This window comes from Buceros rhinoceros, unplaced genomic scaffold, assembly GCF_000710305.1.
Source record: "Buceros rhinoceros silvestris isolate BGI_N320 unplaced genomic scaffold, ASM71030v1 scaffold6380, whole genome shotgun sequence".
In the NCBI taxonomy this organism is placed as follows: domain Eukaryota; kingdom Metazoa; phylum Chordata; class Aves; order Bucerotiformes; family Bucerotidae; genus Buceros; species Buceros rhinoceros.
The window spans coordinates 111,567-133,451 of NW_010388947.1; the positions used below are offsets into that span (position 1 = coordinate 111,567).

Sequence of the window (21,885 nt, forward strand, 5' to 3'; positions counted from 1 at the left end):
GAGCGGGGAAGGCAAAGTTTGAGATGTCTCATGCTGGAGAAACTTGGAGGTTACCTAAATACTTGTTGTTAATCGTATGCAAAACGATTTCAGTGCATCTATAACCTGTGCCAGGCAGCTGGGCTTTCAGATCTCCTTCATTTTTAGGGGTAGTAGAGACATTTAGTGTGATTAGACACACTTTGTGTAGTTATACGCTATGCCAGGCAAACAGGGCAACGAAGTTAAAGAATGTGCTCTTAAACCAATAAGTTTGTGTATCAGAGTAACCAGGAGAGCAAAACTCCTAACATTTCTTCCTGGGAAATGTAGATTTTCTGATACCTGCATGCACTTCCCTTACCAGAAGCAAAGAGAAATGCCACTTGTGGTTTGCTGTGTCCCTGAAGGCGTCGTGTGGTGACCCACTGCATACAAAATAACTAACCTCAATAAAGAACATCTCACACAGCTGGGTCAATGAGGATGTTTCTTCCCCCTTTTTTTTTTTTTTTTTTTTGTGGAATAAACCGGAAAGCAGTTTTATTTGATCTTGGCGAACTCAACTTCCATGTTCTATTTCAGTCCTAATTCAGTTACAAACCATCTTTAGATTTATGCCTGGACTGTTCAACAGTCCAGAACAAACAAACCCAAGTGCACGTTGGACATGTACAGACCTTGCCAAAGGCACAGATTCTGTTAAATGAGCCGTATTCAATTTAGAATACTCCCGGGTTAAGCAATTCCTATGGGTAGATCCTTGTGTTGTTTAAAAAGTAAAATTCTCATGTGTCGTATTGATGATATAAAATTACCTGTTTGACTGAAATGTATTTGGGTGGCTGGTTTATGTTGCACCTTTGTCCCATTTTTCAGATTGCTCGATTCAGCTGAATTTCCCAAGCTTTTTCTGCATCGGGCCACGTGCTGCACGTTTTGTCTCAGCTAGTTGTGTGTTACTTTCGTTTACCTTATCTTGCGTTTTAGTGGTTTCACATTTTTCAGTGAGCCTAGTTTTGATAGGGGTACAGGAAAATGCCTTTTATTTTACTCAGTCAAATAAGAAAGAGACCATTGCTTGTACTTGCTTCTTGAGGAACAGAGCTTGTTTGTTGATTGTTTATAGCTCTTCTCTACTCTGAATTTCAGTCCCATCTCAATCGCAGCTTCCTCTCCTCTTCATTACCGTACCTAGGTTGTTCTCTCAACTCCTTTCCTCTTTGAGGAGTTCTGCTTGTTAATATACAACTCGAACCGCTTTATTCTTCCACCCAGATTCCCACAGCTGTTCCGTATTTTTGTTCTTACTCCTCTTAGTATCCCTCTTCCAACCTCCAACACTGCCTCCTGCTCTGTTTAAACGACTGTACTCCCACATAACCTGTCAACAATCTCTTGAGCCCCTACAGTTTTCGTTCTGGCTGCTCCCCATGCCTCATATGAGAGCTTGGTTCATAGCCCCATGTTCCTGTCTTGATTTCCGTGTCCTGAGTGGTGGCCTATGCGTGTCAGAGGTGCAGCTCAACACTCACTTTGTGAACCTGGTGCTGCATTCCCAGGAGCAGCAAAACAATTTCTTAAATATGCTGAAAAGTAGGGAGGCAACTTAATATTGGAAGCTCTTGTCCTCTTGGTAACGTAGAGTAACGGTCTGATGGGATAATATCCCAAGAGGAAAAATGCATACGCTATAAAACGTGTTAATTAAGCTCCCAGAACATGTAAAAGAAGAATAAAGGGACTTCAGTGCTTCTGTTGACTGTGAAACAAAAGATATCCTGAAGCTAGTGCTGACTCCAGCTGATAAATCTACTCACATGGTGCCACATCTAGATCTCTGCTGGCACATGAGGAACAAACTCTGGAACCTCTGCCCTTGCTGTGTGGTTAATCCACAGCTGGATGAAAATCAGTTGCATTCGTTTCAGTAACCGGTTGATCAGCGAGCAGATCTGGCAATCTCCTGTGGGTATCTCAGGCTTTTTAGTGGCATTTCCAAACAACTTCTCAGGGACTTTGGCTTTCTAACTCAGAAAGCTGAGTCGTGTCTGCCGTGTGGTTGAGGAGAATTGTGTAGCCAGTGCTTAAAAGAATTTATGAAGGAGAAAGCTTTCGTATCATTTGATGAGTTCCTACCAATAACGCAGAGCAAATACACGCGTTGAACCTGTAACTGGCATCTATGACCTGCAGTTAGAGAAAGAACATGTTTTTCATAATGATGTTTCACAAAAAACCCGAAGCTGACGTTTGTGAACCCTTCTGAGGGGATGTCAAGTGCTCATACACAGTTCTGCCGTTACTCGTACATCTCCAGGGCATCTTGAGTTGAATGTTTTTGTCATAGATCAGATGGCGAAAGCTTTGACTCAGGTCGTGATTAAGAGCAAAACATTATCGTAATAAAAACTTCACCTTTATCCAAAAATCTTGAACTACTCAGTCTGGGAGGAAAGCTGTGTATAATTTCTGCTTTATTGGCTAGAGAAGAGAAAACTGTCTGAGTATGTTATGCGTATCTTAAAACTTGTGTATTCTGGATAAAATACTGTTGGAGGATCTAAAGTAAATGGAAGGACAAACATGGGGGAAAAGCTCCAACTTCAGTACAGATTCTCAAGGAATTGTAATCTGCATTTTAAAAAACTGACAATTTGTAAATAAAATGCAAAATTCTGCTGAATTCATTGGTTTAAGAGCTTTGTTGTAAAACCTAGTTTTAAAATCAGTTGCATTTTCCGTTAGTTAGACATGTAGTTAAGGCAGTTGAATGGTAATACTGCCTGAGGCCGTTTCAGGGTTTGTCAGAAAGTGCTCAGAGGGCCACTGGAAAATTTAACATTTCTGCAGAGAGTTTCGCCAACAAGTATTGAGACTTTGCATCTGTCATTTAATATAGCTGCTAAGTAGTGTCTATGGTTTGAAGAAGTAGCTCTGTGTTTTAAAAAGTAGTTGAAATACCATTTTCCCCCGTCTCGATAGCGCTATTTTAATTATTTTCTCCCTGCAGTGTTATTTCCGTATGTATAATTTAGATAGCAGGTTTATTTTTCAGTAATGGAGTACCTTAAATTTGGGGTCAGTGCTTAATTACTGGTGTTTGCTGCAAGCTGTACAAAAACACGAGAAAAACCTGACCTAATCTTAGTCATACCACTCCAAATCTGCAGTAACCGTCAGCTCCTAAACACTATTTGTTTCTCTGATTAAAATCTGGTGCATGGTGAAGAAAGTTTATCATTTATTGCTGCTTTTTCTCCCCTATTTTATATATCCCGGTTAAGATGTTAATTTAGTGTATTGAGAACGTTTGTCTCATCCTTAATGGATTTGTTGATGCTAATTTGAATAATTGACAGGATTAAAAAAACCCCGAAACGCTTTTCAACAAGTTATTTTGTACACACGATGTGGCGTTTAAAAAAATCTCAACCAAGTATGTGTTCTGCACTTTCTAAATGAGTTGGCAGTGCTTCTATCTGATGAGGAGGTAGGTGTGTTTACAAAACAACTGTTTAGGGCTGACTGTCATGGTAAGTGAAGAATTACTTGCCTGTTTCTGTACTTTGTCTTCCCCAGAAGCAGGGAAAACATAAATCAGTTGGGAGTCAGCGGCTAATTGCTTAGCACTGACAGGCTTTAGTCAAGTGGGGGCATCGTTGGTCTTTCTCAAATAGGTAATATGGCCAAAACGATTTACTTGTTGAACTGAAGTGGTTGTGATACAGTAAATTACTTGCTCTATTTTTATCTTAATTTGCGAACTCTCTAGCTGTAAGGTGCATAAACAGGGTGTTTGTTGTATATATGCTTTTAATCATATTACACCGAAAAAATAAGCGGGCTCAGTTCTTTCCCTGTAACTCAGACTTTGGGGTTATGTCAATGAAATTCTATCTGTTTAATTACATCTAAAAAGTTTTTAAAGTGACAGAATTTTGGGGGTGAAACGAGCGCATGTTACCTGAAAACGCCAGCAGCAGTCAGTAAGTTCTCTGCTGAATCTGAGGAACAGTGGTCAGCCTGACAAACGTCAAACGCCTGAAATGTGTCATTCCAGTTTAATTCTTGGTTTGTGCTAACAAAAATGTTACTAAAGTCTCAGAACACCTTTTGGGGAAATGGTCGTTATTCGCTAACGATACCAGTTTAAACACACCTTCGGAGAACGGTTTACGGCTGCAATGCCTTTTCCACCTAGAAGAACGGCAGCCTGGAAGAGGAAGGTCTTTGGCTATGGTTGGAAGCGACTGTTTAGAAACACCACGCCAGAATCACTTTTATGCAATCGCACACGTGAAGAGGAAGAGCGCAGCCACGAACTTTGCGCTGGACCCTATACGAGACGGGCGCCTCAATCGTAGGTCGCAGACGCAGCGACCCTAATCTCCGTGCCGCGGTGGCAGGTGGTGACTCGTGGCAGACTCTGCCCCTGCTCTGCCTGCCGTTGGATCCAGCCCCGAAAGGGCTTGTGGGGATGCTTTTCCATGGCTGCGTTTTGGGAAATTTAAGCTGAAGTATTTAAGCACGGTGTTTCCGCTGGTGCAGTTCTTGGCCTGTTCTCCTGCATAGATCTGGATTCCTGTATACCTGCATCCTTTGGAGACGAGTGCCAAGGGCAACGACTGGAGATAATAACTTGCGATTTGTGTCTTTTGCAAGTTACAGTCATTGTAAACTGACAGCTGTGAAGAACCTGAACTCACATCAAAGAATAGAGATCTTCTAGTTAGGTCAATTAATGTTAATTCTCATCTCCCATTAAATTCTTTTATCTTCTTCTCTTTTTTTTTTTTTGGTTTTGTTTGTTTTTTTTCTTTTTCCAGCCAAGCCCGATACCGAGTCCTGTTTTGGGGAGAAAGCCAAATGCTAGTCAGTCACTGCTTGTATGGTGCAAAGAAGTTACAAAAAACTATAGAGGAGTGAAAATCACCAATTTTACTACGTCGTGGAGAAATGGTTTATCCTTTTGTGCAATATTACATCACTTTAGACCAGACCTGATGTAAGTTGCGTACTCTTTGCCTGCATAAGCTAACTCTCATAGAAATACGTGACATCTAAACGTACCTAAAAATCAAATCACTGTTTGTTGCAGGTGTTGAACTGTTGTCACCCTTTCTTTTAAGCTGGGAACCATCCTTTCGAAGAAAGCAGATTTATGAATGCTCCAACTTTATGACCTCTTTGCTCTCCCTTGTTGCCTAAACAATTGTTTCTCCCCTCTCTGTGATTTGTTTTTCTTCTTAATCTTATACAAAGAACCGACTTCAAGATGATTATGAAAATTGTGCCGGTGTTGAAATGAGATGAGAGGAATAAGCCTGTAGCTCTTTGTATGCTGACAAGGGCGGATTACCTCCTGGTAAATTTGGTTGTCAAGGCCAGCCTCTAGTCCCTGCCTTAACTTCTTTTTTAGATGGAAAGCTTCAGGCAATGAAACATGTAATCGGTGTTTACTTATTTATTTATTTATTTATTCCTTTAATTTTCCACACTATTAGTTTTGTTGATTGAATTGCTGTGAAATTGCTAGTTACTGTATGATGTTACTGTATGTCAAATTTTTTAGATTCAGTTTGTTTTAAAACTGCTGCTTTTATCAAATACCGTTCATACCCAGTGTGCCATTTTCCCCCTCAGTGACTACAAGTCCCTGAATCCTCAAGATATTAAAGAGAACAACAAAAAGGTAAGAACTGCCAGGGAAAAAAAGAAAGACGTAGCTTCAATTTTGGCTTCGCTGCAGGTTTTTATTAATTTTGGGAAAGCGCGGTTGTTTCGTAAGGTCATAACGGCAGCTCACAGAAGGTATTCAACCTCCCGCCGTTCAAATCGGATGCATTATTGACTCTCGCTTGTCATGGTCTTTAACATTCACAACAAGCGCAGGGCTGGCATCGGAGTTTAGTGTTTGTGGCCTGCATTAACTGTGAGAGCGGAGGAAAGGGCTGGCCAGCCTCCCCGATCGCTCCTCTGATTTTTCCAGTCAGCCACGCAATTAAAAAAAATTAAAACCGTTAACTGCTCTTGGGTTGTCACACGCACGGCTTCTCCTGCTGTGGCTGTAGTGGGGTTCCGTGTATCGGTTGCGGTTGATGTGGCTTTGGTGGCGATTCCTGTACTTTTAAAGGTGAAATGTCACACCTGATTTATATTGCATATTTTATATCAGCTTTTATATTGCATATATTTTATATCAGCTGAGTGGTGTCCCCAACATGGAGAGTTCGGGATGAAAAGCGTTGAGACAATACTCTGCAACTAAACCGAAATATTAGCAAAATAGTTGATAGCATCGTGCCGAACAGCTGTTTTAAACTGCTCTTTGGGCCTTTGTGTGGCAAAGACATAAAAAGTTGCTCTGGACGAAGCAGGAACTTGGTTTGGGAATCACCAGAAGACCTTTTATTTCTGCTCACTATTTTAGGCGTGTTACGAGCTTCAGTTTGGCCCTAGGGACACGGGTAGAAATGATAATTTTTGTGTGAGTCACTGACAATAAAATTGTTCCTGAAGATCATCTGAAAATTATTTTTAAGTAGCTGCCTCTCAATGCCTGTGATTTTATTTTTATACCCCTTTAAAAGCACTAAATTTAATTGGGGTGAAAGGATAAAAATATACTTTGAATAAATTCATTAGGTTCAGTACTATACAGCACATATAACTAAAGAATATTAGATTGTAGCTAGGTGGAATTTCTGAAAGTGCTTTATTAGAATCTGTTTGTGTTTAGGGTAATTATATTTTAATACGCTTGCACACTTAGTGTTAGCCGGGGAGCTGCTTGCTTTATAATAGTACTTAGGTGTTATAAATAATGAAATCTCTCTGAGCCGCTGTTATCTAACGAGCAATTTGGCCAATGGTATCTTTTTCATAATAATGCGGGGTCTTATGATGACCTAAGTGGATTACCCGTGACATCACAGGGTTTTCTGTGACCGTATGTTTCAGTACTTCAAGTTTTGTTGAGCGCCTGGCCTAATTAAGACGGATTACAAAAAAGAAAGAATAGATTATTAATTAAAAACATTAACAGTACGGTCAGTCGTCTTTGCTTTGTGAGGCTGCGATGGCAAGCGGTGAACTTTTTAGCCCGTCTCTCTAACAGGATGTAGTTCCCAGGACTGCAGAAGTAATGATTGTGGTTATTGTGCAGTCTTTTTCTTTCATCACTTCGCCCGCCTTCGCCTGACAGCTACATTGAGTATCTCAGTTGCTTCCTGCAGATTTATTTCCTGGTCTCACACAGTTCTGCCTGATAACCCCGCGTGCCCTTGGTTGGGGTGAATGCTGCACCGGCAACAATGGCTGCCTGTAAATTCCATGCAGATATGTAACACATTTGACAATGATTCCTCCTAACCAATTAAAATAACATCTATGGATGAATAGGACAATTTTCTTTGTCTGAAGCAGCTCTTTTTTTTTTTTTTTTTCTTATCCCCTCCCAGGAAAGGAGGTGACTGCGACCACAGATTAAAGGTTAACCCATAAGGGTCTATCTTTTAGAAGTGCATGACCTTGTTTGTATTTTAATAAAAAAGGAAGAAATCTTAAGAGACAACTATTTCAGAGCAGTCCCTGTGTATAATTACGCCTAGAAACGCCCTGTCACAAAAAGCACGTCATGGTGGCTGCTGTATAACGCACACTAGGCATTTGCCACATCGGAGCTGCTGCTGCTGCCAAATGAAAAAGGGTATTTACCTGTGACATCTGATCTTGGCCAATATGTCAGTGTGTTACCTAGCCGGGAAGTGGCTGCAATACTGCCTGTGGTGCTGGTGCTGATGGATCCTGGTTGAGGTCTGTCAATCAGCTTGTCAGCAAATTAAAGAAAGAAAAACAGATTTGATCAGGAGATAGGTAAATAGGTTTAGCATCCTAAATGTACGTGTGTCTGTATTGTAATTTGCACAATATATCTCAAAAAAAAAAAACCAACCCCAAAGAACTACTCCAGATTACTTTGCCATCAGGCAGAATTCAGATGTATTTTTGGTGCATTGTGCTTATTGCAAATTCGAACTTCCATGAGAGAAACCAGGATTATCCTTAAAAAAATTTAAAAGGTGACGGTTTTACCTTCACAGCTGATCCAAAGAGTTGTGATTCTACTTAAGTCTCATGTATCTCTAACTATTCATATAGCCTTCCCAGTAACACTAACCAACTAATTTTATTTACTACATCCGTTTGATTATTAGTGAATAATAATGAAGAATGTGTTACAATTGCAGTGTACTGGCAGTATAAATCCCTTATCAATAAAAGGGATTTTTCATATTGCTAATAACATGTCCTGCACTTTAAAAACCGTGAGCTACTAAACTACACTTGGCTGGAGCCTGGAGGGGATGAAAGAAAAAGTGGAGGGGCACAACAGTATGGTTCGAATAATGAACTTCTGATTTTAATTACTTCATTGTTTAGAGAAGCTTGTTCCATTTGAGGGATTATTGTGTGGAAATAAATAGTAATATATCTTCTGGATGTTTGATTGGCGCTTTCAATTTTTGTGGTGCTTGGGTTTTTGCCTTCTCCCAGTTTTTGGCCATTTCTACTAAATTCCTCAGTACATTTGAACTCAGTTGTCTTGACAAAACATTTCATTTTCCAAGGAAGGAATTGTTTTAAAATAGACATCTAAAGAGAAGAATTACAGGGATAGAATTGAGTCAAAATGGGAAAAATTCCTTATCTTTAAGCTAGCGGCTGTATTTTTGTACCAAGCATTTGTGCTCACTTCTACCATTTGATTCCACAAAATTATAAGCACGAATTTAATTGTTTCTTTAGGATTTCCTTGTTGACCTCAGTGGGTTCATGCAGGAACAAGTTAAACATGCAAAAAAAAGTTTGCAAAAATCAAGGCTTAGTTATGCCAATTTGACTTGGAAAATTTACTCTGTTAATACGATGTTACAAGCTAGTGATAAATGAGTTAGGAAAACGCAGCCTTTATAAGTAAGTTGAAGTATCCAGAAGCTCCCAGCTTTTCTAAGAGTGAAGGAGAACCCATCTCTCACTGTTACAGGGGCACGTAAAGAACATACCATTGCTGTTTACAGAGCTGATGTCTGTAAAATATTGTCGTGCCAACCCAGGTATCTATTGTACTTTAAAAGGAGAGAAGCAAGAAAGTGTATCGTCTAGAATTAGAAGGAGAGAGGAGGGGAAAGGAGTGTCTGGCACCAGTGGGAAACTCTTGTGTTTAAGCCCAAGTATCACCAGAAGAACTGAGCAGACAGTAAAAAGTGGTTACACCTGTATCAAGAATTTCCATCATTCCAAATTCAATCCATTCGAAGCAGGTGCCTTTCTTGACAACTCTGAAACCCCACCTTCATTTTACAGACCCTGGGAGATATTCCTAGGATTTAGTTTTATTAGCATATAAATAAGAAATTAGGAGTGTGAAGGAGTTCAGGTCAAGTCATGTCTATGGGCTTTGGCTGCCGAGGACTGCTAAGCCCATCCTTAGGTCCTTTCATTCTTCAGATGGTAACTCCCGCCACCTTCAGCATGGGGTAACAGGTTACTTATGCCACTGAATCAGCACTGACCCACTTAATCAAACAACAAATCCTGGTGTTACCTTTGGTGCACAACTGGCTGGCTGCGCCTTCACGCCCAGCCTGTTTTTCGCTGGCCTGTTGAGCGTTTGTCATTCCTGGTACCTGCCATGGCTTAGGCTGCCCACCCAAATCCCTGCACTGCTCTTCTTCAGCTCTCCTTTCTCTGTGCTCCTCCTGGCCATTCAGTCCCAGCTCCTTTGTCTCCCTCTCCGCCATGTCCAGCCTGATCCTGCTTCTCCAGCTGTGTCCCAAGACCAGGTAAATGACAGCTGCCCCTCTTCTGCCACCTTTCCACTCCCTCCCACCCATCATTTTCCTGCTGTTCTGCTCCATCTGCAGCTTCGTATCAGCAAATAGAGCGGTCGTGTTTTCCACTGCTGCTCCTACGTCGCAGCACAGCTCTGCTTTTATAAATGGCAAGACAATCTCTCATAATGAACCTTCTGAAGAAATACGACACCCCTCCACAGACCAGCAATGATGTTAGGCCACATCATTTTGCACAGGGAGAGCCAGAAGGGCTTAAAAAGAAATTATTCTGGTAATTTCTATGTCTAGATAAACTCTGAATCATTTGTTATAGTGATATAAAAATGACTTCCCAAAAAATGCTTCAGCAGGTTGTACCTGAGCATGAGGGGCAGCATACAAAATTCTAGGAAGATAAATTCCAGCTCTCAGAAGCAGACTTTGAGAAGTGGCTGAAATGAAACCCATTGACCCTCGGGTAGGGAATGCCATTGCAGTGGGAATGAGAGAACCTCCGTTTCTCAGAGCAACTGGAATAACTGGGTCTGTCGGGAGCTGGCCAGGCCAGACGCGTGCTCTTAACTCACGGCGGAACTTTTGCTAGTGTGAAAACCAAGAGGATGAAAGAATCCTCATTGATTTCTCTTTTCTGTCTGTCTTCTATCCTTCTAAAACTAAATAAATTAAGGAAATTGTGTGGAGCTGGGGTTGAGTTGAAGCGAGTGATGTGTGTTATTGTTTCCTTGCGGAAGGACAGGTTCTCATCCATGTCATCAATTTAGCACCCATTTTTGTTCAAAATAGCGCAGAAACAACTGCAAACGTGTCAGACCCCTTCCGAGGAGGATGAAAAGGAGCTGCAGAGTTACTGGAAGAGGAGACGTCCGAGCGCTTTAACTGAGTGCCTCTACGCTAACAGGAGGCCTTTTTAAATGCTTCCTTGAAACCCAATATTATCTTCCAGGGTTAATCCAGGATAGTAATAATTAATTGTAAATTGAGAAACGGCTTTAAGTCTTCAAAACTTGAAAAACCTGATGCGCTAGGCCAGCTCAGTAGAAGGGCTAGCAGGAAGGAGACAGTGTGGCCTCACAGAGCGGGAGGCTTGCAAACTGTTTAGCTTTTAGAAATGAAAGTGAAGTGGGAATGAGATTCGCTCTCTCTTGTATATTTAGCATCAACAGGTGTTTTTAAAATGTGTTTGTTTGCTGGATTAATGTGACTTATATCTTGTATCAAGGAGTCGGTGGTGCTGTTCTTTTTGGCTATCTGGGCATAGTTTTTCATCAACACAAATCACTGCAATTACACGACCAGGAGAAGGGAGAAGGTTGATCACCACTGATAAAGCCCAAGATGGATTAGTGCCATGTTCCTTATATCTTTGTTCCTTATCTTAAAAAGCCGTCCTTTGTTGCTTTTTTTATTTGCTTGTTTCCTGCTACTTGGCTGAGAACCATTTAAGATACTGGTGGGTTTTGTTAGTATGAACAGAAGGGCTTTTAAGCTGCAGTTTCATGAACAGCTTTCTCCTTGTGAAAATGGCATCATTTTGAGTAACCAAAGGTTTTCATATAGTATGGTTTTGAGGTATGTAAAAAATATTTAAAACAATACCATCTGAGTGTCTTTACTGCTCGTATTCCCTTGATTTGCATTGCTGTGAAGTTACCCTGGGAGATACCTAGAAGCCATCGGGGAAAACCGATGAGTTAGATATTGCATTGTGCAACAAAAAATGGTAACTACTGTAATGAAGCCAAGCGAATAGTAAGAAATAGAGCTGAACCCATGCTCTTCCTGTGCTGTATCTTTTAGGCTTGCTTATTTTGACTGAAACTTCCACTTGCATTCTAGAAATGTTTTGATACGTAAGAAACTGCCTCATCATAATCTTTATTTTATCTGTTTTTAAAGGCATATGATGGGTTTGCCAGCTTAGGAATATCGCGATTGCTGGAACCTTCTGACATGGTGTTATTAGCAATACCTGACAAACTGACTGTTATGACTTATCTCTATCAAATAAGGGCGCATTTCTGTGGCCAGGAATTGAACGTGGTTCAAATAGAGGAGAACAGTAGTAAAAGCACATATAAAGTGGGTAACTATGAAACGGACACAAACAGTTCTGTCGACCAGGAAAAATTCTATGCAGAGCTGAATGACCTGAACCGAGAGCCTGAGCTGCATCCGCCAGACAGCGGTTTGGCAGACTTTGCTTCTCAGGACGACAACGTATTTGTAAATGACAGCGGTGTTGGCGAATCTGAGAGCGAGCATCAGACCCCTGATGACCATTTAAGCCCAAGCACAGCTTCACCTTCTTCTCGCAGGACTAGAAGTGACACGGATCCACAGAAATCCCAGCAGAGCTCTGGAAGGACTTCTGCTTCTGAAGACATTGGAAAGTGTGGCAGTACAGATACAACACAAGCGCAGCCTACGCTGGGGAGGAAGAAATTGCTGATAGCTGACACTTTAGACTTGAGTGACTTGGCACATGTCAGTGATCAAAAAGAGGACTTGTCTCCCACAGTTGCTTGTGAAGATAACGACAAGAAAAGACACCAGAGCTCAGATAGTACCGTTGGTTTCTCAGAGCCAGAAAAGCTGGGGTGTATAGGATCCTCGGAGAGCACAAGAGCAGATCCCGGTTCACCTGTCACAAAGCCGAGTTTATCTCCAACTTCTAAGCTTGGATACTCCTATAACAAGGATACGGATCTTGCAAAGAAACCGCATGCTCCAAGGCTAGCAGAATCTGATTCTGACAGTGATGCCAGAACAGCTTTAAATCATGCAGATCAAACTGCAAAAACAGCCCAGGTAAGAAGTTTGAACTTTCTTAAGCCTGTAAGTCAGGATGGAGATGATGTTCCAAGTTTTTTTCTTTGTAATTTTTTGTTTGTAATTTAAAGCCTATCATCAGTATAAATGGTGAGGTGAGCAGTGCATTTTTATTGCTGGGCAGTAAATACTTCCACTGAAAAGCAGGTGGTGCTGAAAAAGAGCCATCGCATGAAAAAATCATTTATACAAATTGTCCTACTGTTAATCTTTCCAGTCTCTCTTCGGTTAAAGGGTGTTGTGTTCCCAGCCGTCTCTTTTGTCGCTGAGTGTGGCAACACCTTGCTTCTGTGTATTGCCTACGGAAGCAAAAACTGGAAAAAGACGTATCAATTTATATCAAATTGTTGATCCATATTCAAAAATTCTATAGGTTTGAGTACCTTAAAATATAACGAAGTTATTTCGACATCTTGTCTGAGAAACCAGCCAGCCTTTTGAGCATAGCCATGACGGTGGGGAGGAAAGTCCAGACTATTATTAAGTTATGCTGTTCGTTGAGCAGCCTCAAGCACGTTACTTATCCACAATATCATTTTCCTTTCTATAAAGATAAAAAGTATACTCCCACCTACCTTGCGGAGTTTTTGTGAGGATGGAGTTTGAATATTATATAAATGCTGAGTGCTATCAGTAAAGCATATCATCGCAAAAATATGTAAAAAATGTTACCAGCCCTGTTTACAAAAATGCCAGAGCAGGCTTACAGTTTTACTCCTGTGAAGAGCTTTCTGGAATTTTGTCTTTGTTTGGCTTTGTGCCGTTAGCTCTGATAAGAAAAGAGTATAACCAGCGTTTTGGGAGTGTGGGTTGCTTCAAATATTTGTATGGTTTTTCCTGAGTAAGTGCCACAAGGATTCATTTCCTCGCAAGAGAAGCGCTCCATATATGGGTGATAACGGCCAAATACTAGTTCCATAGCCAGCTGATTTCTTGTGAAGTTTCTCTTCGTCATCGTCTTTGTACTGGATGAGAAAGCAACAGCTTGGCCCATACAGAATAATAGAGCAGGAGGAGACAGGATGTCTTCTCTGCGGTAGTTTTCATGTGCAAGGGTATAGTAGGCCCAGAAAAAGGAAGAGGTGACTTTAAAGATGGTTGTCTGTCGATAATCATCTGTGCGTTTGCACGAGGTGATGAAATCTCAGATGTGAACACTCGGTTGTTGGTTAGAGTCAAGCATCTCAATTTCCACACGGATGCTGCAAGAGCGCAACCTGCAACATCTGTCCCAGCTCTCTCTGTTGAAGGCCTAGAGATGTTTTCTCAGGGACTTCACAGCTGAGCTTGACAAAGAAGTCAGTGCTTGGGAGTGTACATGCACGGGAGCTGTTCGTCTTGCCCATGCAGAAGGCCCCATCCTTTCCGTTATTTCTGCTCTACAGTGTAACTGGGCACGTGCATGAAGAAGCGACCTTCTTGTGGGTATTCATAGACGAGCTAGAAGCAGATATTTTCACAGATTTTTTTGCCTCGTAGCCAGCCTCTTTCTGTTCAGTTTAAGTTATAAATGAGTGATACCCATACAAGCAGCCAGTGAAGCATATTTGCATACATATTAAAGTAAATAAGTAAACACAGAGCTTCCATGAAGCCAATTATTTTTTTCCACAGTTGCAGTTTAAAAGCATTAAAATGTTGATAGAAATTAAGTTTTATGGGGAGGGAAAGAACTCTTATTTACATTATAAAGGCCTATGACTTTTTTAAATTACATTTTGATCATCTTTACTTCTCATTTCTATAGAAAGTTCTATCACCTCATGAAGCTGCAATCCGTGTGACTCCCATCCTTTATTATATAGGAAGGCTCCTGGCTATTAACTACTGTATAAATGTTAACTACCCCAAGGCTGCCTTGCTTTTAATTATATTTCTTTATTTTTAAGCAACGTATGTTGTCAAGACAGGAAGAACTTAAAGAACGAGCAAGAGTTCTGCTTGAACAAGCAAGAAGAGATGCAGCTTTAAAGGCGGGGAATAAGCAACTAACCAATACAATCATCCCAGCCCGCAATAAGCAGCTGAACGATGTAAGAAATATTGGCCAATATGGCAGTTCACGCAGTTAAAATTTATCGTGTGTCCATATGCTTTTGGGGGGGGACGTGTCTTTGCACAGCATTTCTTTTCCACGCTGAGTTGCTCTGATGTGTCGTGCGCCCCTAGTTCACTTTTAAACCCGCGTCTCCTGTTTTGGCCAGCAGAAAGAGGCCTTAGACCTCACTGGAAGCAGAGGTCTGCGAGCACCTTCTTAGACTGGCGCCGCGGTTTCTGGTGGGACGACAAACAAAAGTTACTTGTTAAATGATAGTGAAGTAATTTATGCTATTTTTGATTACTTCTCTTTTTTCAGTTAATGTAAATGCTTTCCCGGAGCCTGTGATGTCAGCTACTTGCTGCTTCATAAGTGGTGTTGCGGTGAATGAAGCTGCTTGTGACAGTCTTGTAAAAGAGTTGATGGAACAATCCCTTTGTATCCCCAAAGTTGATTATGCTGGCGAGGTGGGAAAGTGGCGCTGGGGAATGAGCTCCAGCGTCGAGGCAGCTATGGTTGCGCCTCCAGCGGCCTCCGTGGTGACCTGGAAGGATGCATACTCTCTGGAGATGAAAGCTAATTAATTTTTATGCAAACCTTCGCAATGCGGCTTTTGTGATTCTAACTGTGGCGTGATAGAGACCGTACTGGTGACTAAGGCTGTAAATGTAACTGAAAAACAGTGATACAGAGAAAGGCTCGAACCTTTCCTGATTCACATCTTTCAGAGCCTAGTCCTGAGGAGCAGACTCTGCTTTTTACCTAACAGGACATGCGGTCAGAAAAAAAAAGGACAGCGGTTTACATGGCTCGTTTTATTCTCTTAACTGTCTTGGATCCACGCTGTACTTCTTTTTTTCTTAACAATTCCTCTCCCAAACGGACGCTTTTTTCTCCAGCGTATATTCATATGTGCAGACAAGCCTTATTTGTACCGTGATAACACCACAATGCATAAGCAGTTTTGTTTATTACTTTGTATTTAAGTTTTTCCTGGATATTTTAGTATAAATATCACTTTGGCTATATTTTAAAAATGACTTTTTCACTAAGCAAACAGCATTAGAGGGGAGAACTATAGGCGAGTGCACAGGCAGGAACAACTGGAATTAACATTGCCTAACGTTTTTTTATTACAAACTCCTGTTTTCAAAGGTTTTACAACTTTGCTAGGATTTCATTGTTTGAGCTGGAATTTTCCCCATCAGCTCTTTGCCTCGGGGTAATATTTTTTTTTTTTTTCACCAAAAGGAAAAAAAAAAAGTTCAGCTGTCTCTCTCTGTTAGGTTGGATAAAGCACTGTTTTATTCGTTTTAAAAATGTTTTAAAAACGGTTCTATTCCTTTGAAAAATCCATTCAAAACAATCAAAGCTGCGTTAATACCACGATCTTGTCACAGAGCCTTGAAGTTCTGAGAAGTTGTGTCAGTGTTGGTGAACATTGTCGTATGGACACGGCACAGCAAGGGCATCTCTTACCATCTCTCCCCTACAGATCAGGGCTGTTCTGACGCAGATCGTAGTATCGGAAAGCAAAACGTTCTCTCTTAGACTCAAACTCCCACTGATGGAATCCAAACAGAAGGAAAAGGAGCTGCCCCACTGGCACACAGAGGAGAGATGCCCTGGGTGGGTGGCAAGGAGGTGGATGGCAATGTGAAGTTAGGTGAAAATGAAGCTTGTGTCTAGGCCGTGAAAACCAGCGGAAGAGGAGGAGATGGAGGCAGAGTTTTCCGGGTGAGAGGCAGGATTGCATAGTTCAGGCAGCCAAATTACCCAGGGGACCTTATTTCATTTGTTACAGAAACTCAAAAGTTAATTTTTTTCCCTGCAGAAAAGGGAAGGACAGTCTTTCAGGGCACTCTGTAGTGCCGATGTTTCTTGCCCTCTTCATCAGAAGCCCTTTACAGTGTTGGGAAGGTAGTTTCAACCCAACATACTGAAGGTGGTGGTTTCTGATTTCCAAGCCAAGATTCTTGGGGATTGATTTCGGGAAGTTTTGAATGCACCCGCCTGTAGCCAAGTCAAGGAGAACCATGCTGTGAACAAATGGTCCTGGCCCCTCCGCAATCCTGGGTGCTTTGAGCAGGTAAGGGGCACTCTTGACTTGAGCTGACTGTGACAAAAGAATAACAAAAGTTCCTCAGCTCAGAAGGGGGTTGTGGAGATGTAATTTGGAAACTCAGATATGGCAGTGAAGAGTGCCACAGAAATGCTCTGAAAGGAATTAGTAATTCTGTGTTCAGAGAATAGTGTGTTTTAAACAAGGTGTAGGGCAGGCAGTGGATGATGAGCCTAAAGTGAGGTATTGAACAGTCGTTTAGTCACCGAACATTGTCAGTCATGGCCACTGAGAAAGACAAGCACCCTGGAGGAAAGAAAAGGTATGGGTTGTGCAATTAAAGACTGTGTGAAGTGAGAGCCAATGCAGGGTGTACAGCTAGAGCTAAATGGATCTGCAGGGAGAGGAGACATTTCCATTTGATGCGATTGTGCCAGTTTACTACCGGTCGTTGCTTATGTGATTGGTAGAAAGTAGTACGGACTTCTTTCCATTCGGTGTTCTCTGGTTGCTAAGGTCAAGAAGAAGAACTTGGACTCGAAGCGGTGCTGTATGTGTCAGTGTGTGGTAAGGTGGAGTAGTGTGTTATCCAAATGAGGGTTGTGATAATGAGGATCAGCATTTAGTGGTGGGAGTTGAACTTGACTCATTTTGGGGATGGATGGAGAGGGATTTGAAAGAAAATTCTTTGAAATAGGAAGACCTAATTTTAAATAATAAAAAGAGATACTCAGGGCCAGTACTTTCAAAAATAAGTCCCAAAGGTTGCAATTGTACCTTTTTTGATAACTTCACAGAAAGAGCTTTAAGCAGCCCCGTCTTTCAGAGCGTGTGCCAAAAATCAGCCACCCCAGCTAAGCTAAGCTCGCAGAGTCATTAGTTACCTCTGAAAGTCTTGTCTCGTAGGCCTTGCTGTTACCACTTCACATTCGTCATGTGAGAACTATGACTCGAATTTCGTAGTAAACAAGTGAGAACAATGTACAGTGTGGGGGTGTATTGCTGCTTGAGATCCACAAAAGGGAGGAAATTTCCAGGTCCGTTCCATGGTCGTAAATAAAGGTTACTCAGTATGTGCTCGCTTGCTTTGTTTTGGTAAAAGTCTTTTGAAAAAAGCAATGTTCCTGTTTCTTCTCTAAGCATAGAGCAAATTCCTTAGACCTTCTTCAGCCAAAGCCTTACCCTTCCTCTGGCAGAACCAATATTCTCTTATTTTTTTCAGTAGTTATGTGCTCAGCTTGCTTTTCCCTTTTTCTTTCTCTTTTTCCTATTTTTAAAATCTCTGTTGTCTCTGTATTGACCGCTACCTGGCCTCTCGTGAAGTACTGGCTGTTCCCCTTCGCCTGGCTGTTTACCCCTTTTTCTTGAGTCTTCTTTTCTTGCTGCAGTGTGCTTCCATCTCCTCGTGTTTGTGCTCTGGGTTTAGGCCCATGTCAGCATTCGCACTTGCTTTTTTTTTTTTCCTTTTAACTCAGAAGTTGAAGAAGTTGTGGGAGCAGAAGATGAAGGCACTGAATTTGCTTGTATGCCTTAACTCAATCGCATTTTCCTCTGAATCACAGATTTCTCATTGCATCCCACTCTGTATCCTCTTCCCCTTCTTTAGGCTGTGTCCCTTGTTCTTTCCTCTGTCTCAGACTGGTGTCAGCTGTCTGCCCCAGCTGTTTCAGCTCCGCTTCTTCTCCCATTTAGCTTTGCTTTCTTAATACCCGCGCTCTACTCTTTTCTTTCTTCCTTTAGATATCTTTCCTGTTGTGCCTTTGCCCCATGATCTTCCATTTCTGTTCAAGCCAGCTGATTATAGTGCCCTCATTCTCTGCTTGCTTCCTCTACTTGTATCATATTAGCCCCTTTTCTCCCATTTCTACCCTACTGGCATCATGGTGGAAGCTTTTTCATTCTGCTCATTTGGTGCTTCTCGGAAGCCTTCAGTCTGCAAGCTGTATGCATGCCAGCCTGCGTGGAGATATGCGAGTCTGTACACAGGTATTCAAAGTCTAAGAAGAGACTGCATTCATCAGAAACCCCTTGAAAACACGCTAGGGGTTTGTGAGGATTGTAAAAATGTCCTTTAAAACGAGGCAGCCTTTTGGAGACTGGACGAATTAGCTTAAGAGCTCTGTGAACAGAGTTACTGATCCCCTCCTGGATCCCTTTCTCTATGGTGGATTTATAAAGAGCTCAGCCCTTCTGCTTGCTTTCTTGATGTAGGTGTGCATGTAGTGACTCTTTTACGAGATGCTTCTGTCGTTTCCAATCTGGTACAGCAGCTGTAATCACTCCGCTTTTAACTGGGAGAGCCTTTTTATTAGCTTACTCATTTCTGTTTAACTCACCTTTCCTCATGATGAGTATCACAGGGCTAGAAGGGACATATCTGCTCCCACCAGATGCTGTAAAATAGCTACCTGTAGTGACGGCTGTTAGCAGCAGCAGCTTGGCAGCAAAGTGATGTGGGAGAAGCAAGGAGACTGGAGCTGGTCTGTGCAATGGAACTGGCAAAGTGACAGGCTAGAGGGAACCACGACGAGTGGGAAATGTCCAGGAGTCACAGGGCCCAAAGATCTTTCGAAGAGGGAACCCTCATTTGCAGAACATGAAGTAGCATCTGTAGTTCTTGAATCTCGGCGTAACTCCACTGTCAGCATGTATCTGCAAAGGCCAGTGGCAAAATCATTTCATCTGTTCTCCTGTAATGGCTGGTCCACACGAAGAATGGAAATTTACTGCAGTTGTCGTTTACTCTGCGAACTCAAATGGTTATGGCATCAGCATGAATACAGGGAATGGAATGAGGAGTTAAGAAAAGCACAGGCAACTTTAATTAACCTCCTTTGTGTATATGCATTGTGATGCAGTCTTTAATTATGTGATCACATACTATTTTCCCCAAAGCAATTGTGTCTCATTTAGCTCAGAGGATTGAAGTGATGTAGAAGACTGTTTGTCCAGAGGACTTTCATCCTTTTGGTTGCAGAACTTGGAAGGTGTGCAGCAAGCAAAGCAGGGATTGCAAAGAGTGAAACGAAGTCACGGTTAAGGTGCTCGAAAGAATTAAATGTGACGCTGCCTTCGCCTCAGAGTTCCTGCTCAGTGCTGCTAAGTCTTTTGAACCAAACTTCCTCCAAGTGGTCCCTGACTGTGTGTCCTTCCTTTCTGGATGGCCGTTTGAGGTGGAGGTTTGATTTGCAGATGCGTCGAGCAGCCAGGTCTGTCAGGGAAATCAACTGGAGCTGTGCTTGAGACTTACAAAGGGCTGCATAAAGCTCAGTATACTGAAAAATCCCCGGCAATAGGCTTCCCCGAGCGAGCACCCAATGTTAGATCCTTTTAGCTGGATCTCTCTGTCTCGGTTCTCATCCGAAGAACAGGGTAATAACACCACCACAGGGTGTCGTGAGAAGGGAATGTGATTAATGCTTTTGAGGCTCTTAAATACCGTAGTGATGAGTTCTGTAGAAAAGCCCTTGAAGAAATTAATAATTCTGCGCGCAGAGCAGGATTTGAATATTGCGGAGTAAAGAATGGTGCTACATATGGATGGGCCTATGTATTGAACAGAGAAAATAAACCAAAGTATTGGACACCGCTTGGTAGACCTCAGGTCGAGGCTGAAAGCCAGGGGATAGTAAAAGTAAAAGGTGGTGCCCTGACAAGGCTCTGTTCTGAAGGGTGCAGAGCAGGATGAAAATTAAGACTGTGCCCACTGGTTTTACTTCTGGCATCTCCTAAACCACGTGTCAAATTCTGTTAACTTGTTTTAGCAAAGCAGACAGCTTTAGGAGGGAACGCTGTGTAGGATGGAATGCATGAAAAATATGGGAAAAGATGTGTTTTAGTTCCTAACGCAGGGCACGGATCATTCCCGAAGTTATTTGGGATTCCTCCTTGGTGAATTTAGGTGCAGGACTGGGCCACTCGTATGGATTTGGCCAAAAATTGTGCATATTTGGGATCTAGCATTGGTTCTGGGGTGCCGGAGTTCACCCAGAGGGAATCACTCTGTCTTTTGCCTCTTGTGAAATAGGAAAATAGTAATTATTTCTTCACAGCAGCGTTCTGAGGGTAACTACACTAAAACTTGGGAGGGACCCCGTTTGGACAGTAAGTATTTAAAACCAGGTTAATAAAAGCTGAAGGGATTTTTTCCGAGAGCAGTCCTGCTGCTGTGCTTAAATGCAACTGTTGCTTTCTGTACAGAGAAGGATTAGCTCTGCTGCCCTTATTTCCTATTTATTCCAGTTGAAGGCCAGCTATGGCTGCCTAAATATAAAAAAAATAAAGTATAAAATAAAATAAAGGTTTTAAGGCACAGTGGAGGCTGTATTCAGCTTTTGTAGTAGAATTTGCCGATACGAAATAGCTCACCAAGAAGCTGTTACCTCCAAACGTGCAAAGACTGTCTGTGTACAGAGGGCAGCAGGAACAGGCTCTTGGGCTGCACCGTGAGGTTGTTTCTTTCTGCTCAGAATATTGCTTTTTATTTCTCCCTTGCTCAAAGGACTTGTTGCGGCTGTGTCTAATTCATATTTAATAAGCTCTTTCTACTTTAGGTGTCAATCTGTTTTGCCTGTTACTTTTAGTTTCATAAATATTGGAGTGCAAAGTGGTGACTTTCTTTGCATCCACAGTGGACTAGTGCAAGTGGAAACCTTAGAAAAGCTTCAGAAAGGGACAAAATCTGAAAGGAGATAAGTTTGTGTACCCTTACTTCAGTTCGGATTGTATTCATTTGCACAGATACAGGATGTGCCCGCTGCAATAAAATAACAATAAAGCAGTATTGTCAGTGCGCGGAACAACGCTGAAATAAATGGTCCCGTCGATGGCTCCTGTCCTGCAGTAGTCTGCTGGCCCTCTGAGCTAGTTAGCTCCGGACTGTCCCGCTCTAGGATGGGACCAAAAAGTAAACTCTAGTGTGAGCAGAAGTGGCACAGAATGCAAATTCACAGGAGACAAGAAAAATCGGGTATTTTAGTTTGATAGAAAGATGCCTTAAACTCAAGTTAGCATTGCCAGTATTCTTTCCTCCGGGTATTTTAACAGGTTCTGAATATGAGTACTGGATGGTTTATCCGGTCCTCTTTATTTCTACGTGAAACCAGAATCCCCACTTC

At 41.9% G+C, this 21,885-nt stretch overlaps 1 protein-coding gene across 1 annotated transcript in view; it reads left to right on the forward strand.

Annotated features, from left to right (window-relative positions):
• The window catches only part of LOC104489940 (EH domain-binding protein 1-like), a 125,705-nt gene extending 110,415 nt beyond the window's left edge, over positions 1–15,290 (forward strand). Inside the window, exons 11-15 of the mRNA XM_010132164.1 lie at positions 4,809–4,987; positions 5,626–5,674; positions 11,736–12,647; positions 14,558–14,735; positions 15,025–15,290. Of these exons, the coding sequence (XP_010130466.1) occupies positions 4,809–4,987; positions 5,626–5,674; positions 11,736–12,647; positions 14,558–14,735; positions 15,025–15,290 (1,584 nt within the window). The remainder of the gene's footprint in view (positions 1–4,808; positions 4,988–5,625; positions 5,675–11,735; positions 12,648–14,557; positions 14,736–15,024) is intronic.
• Positions 15,291–21,885: the final 6,595 nt, after the last annotated feature.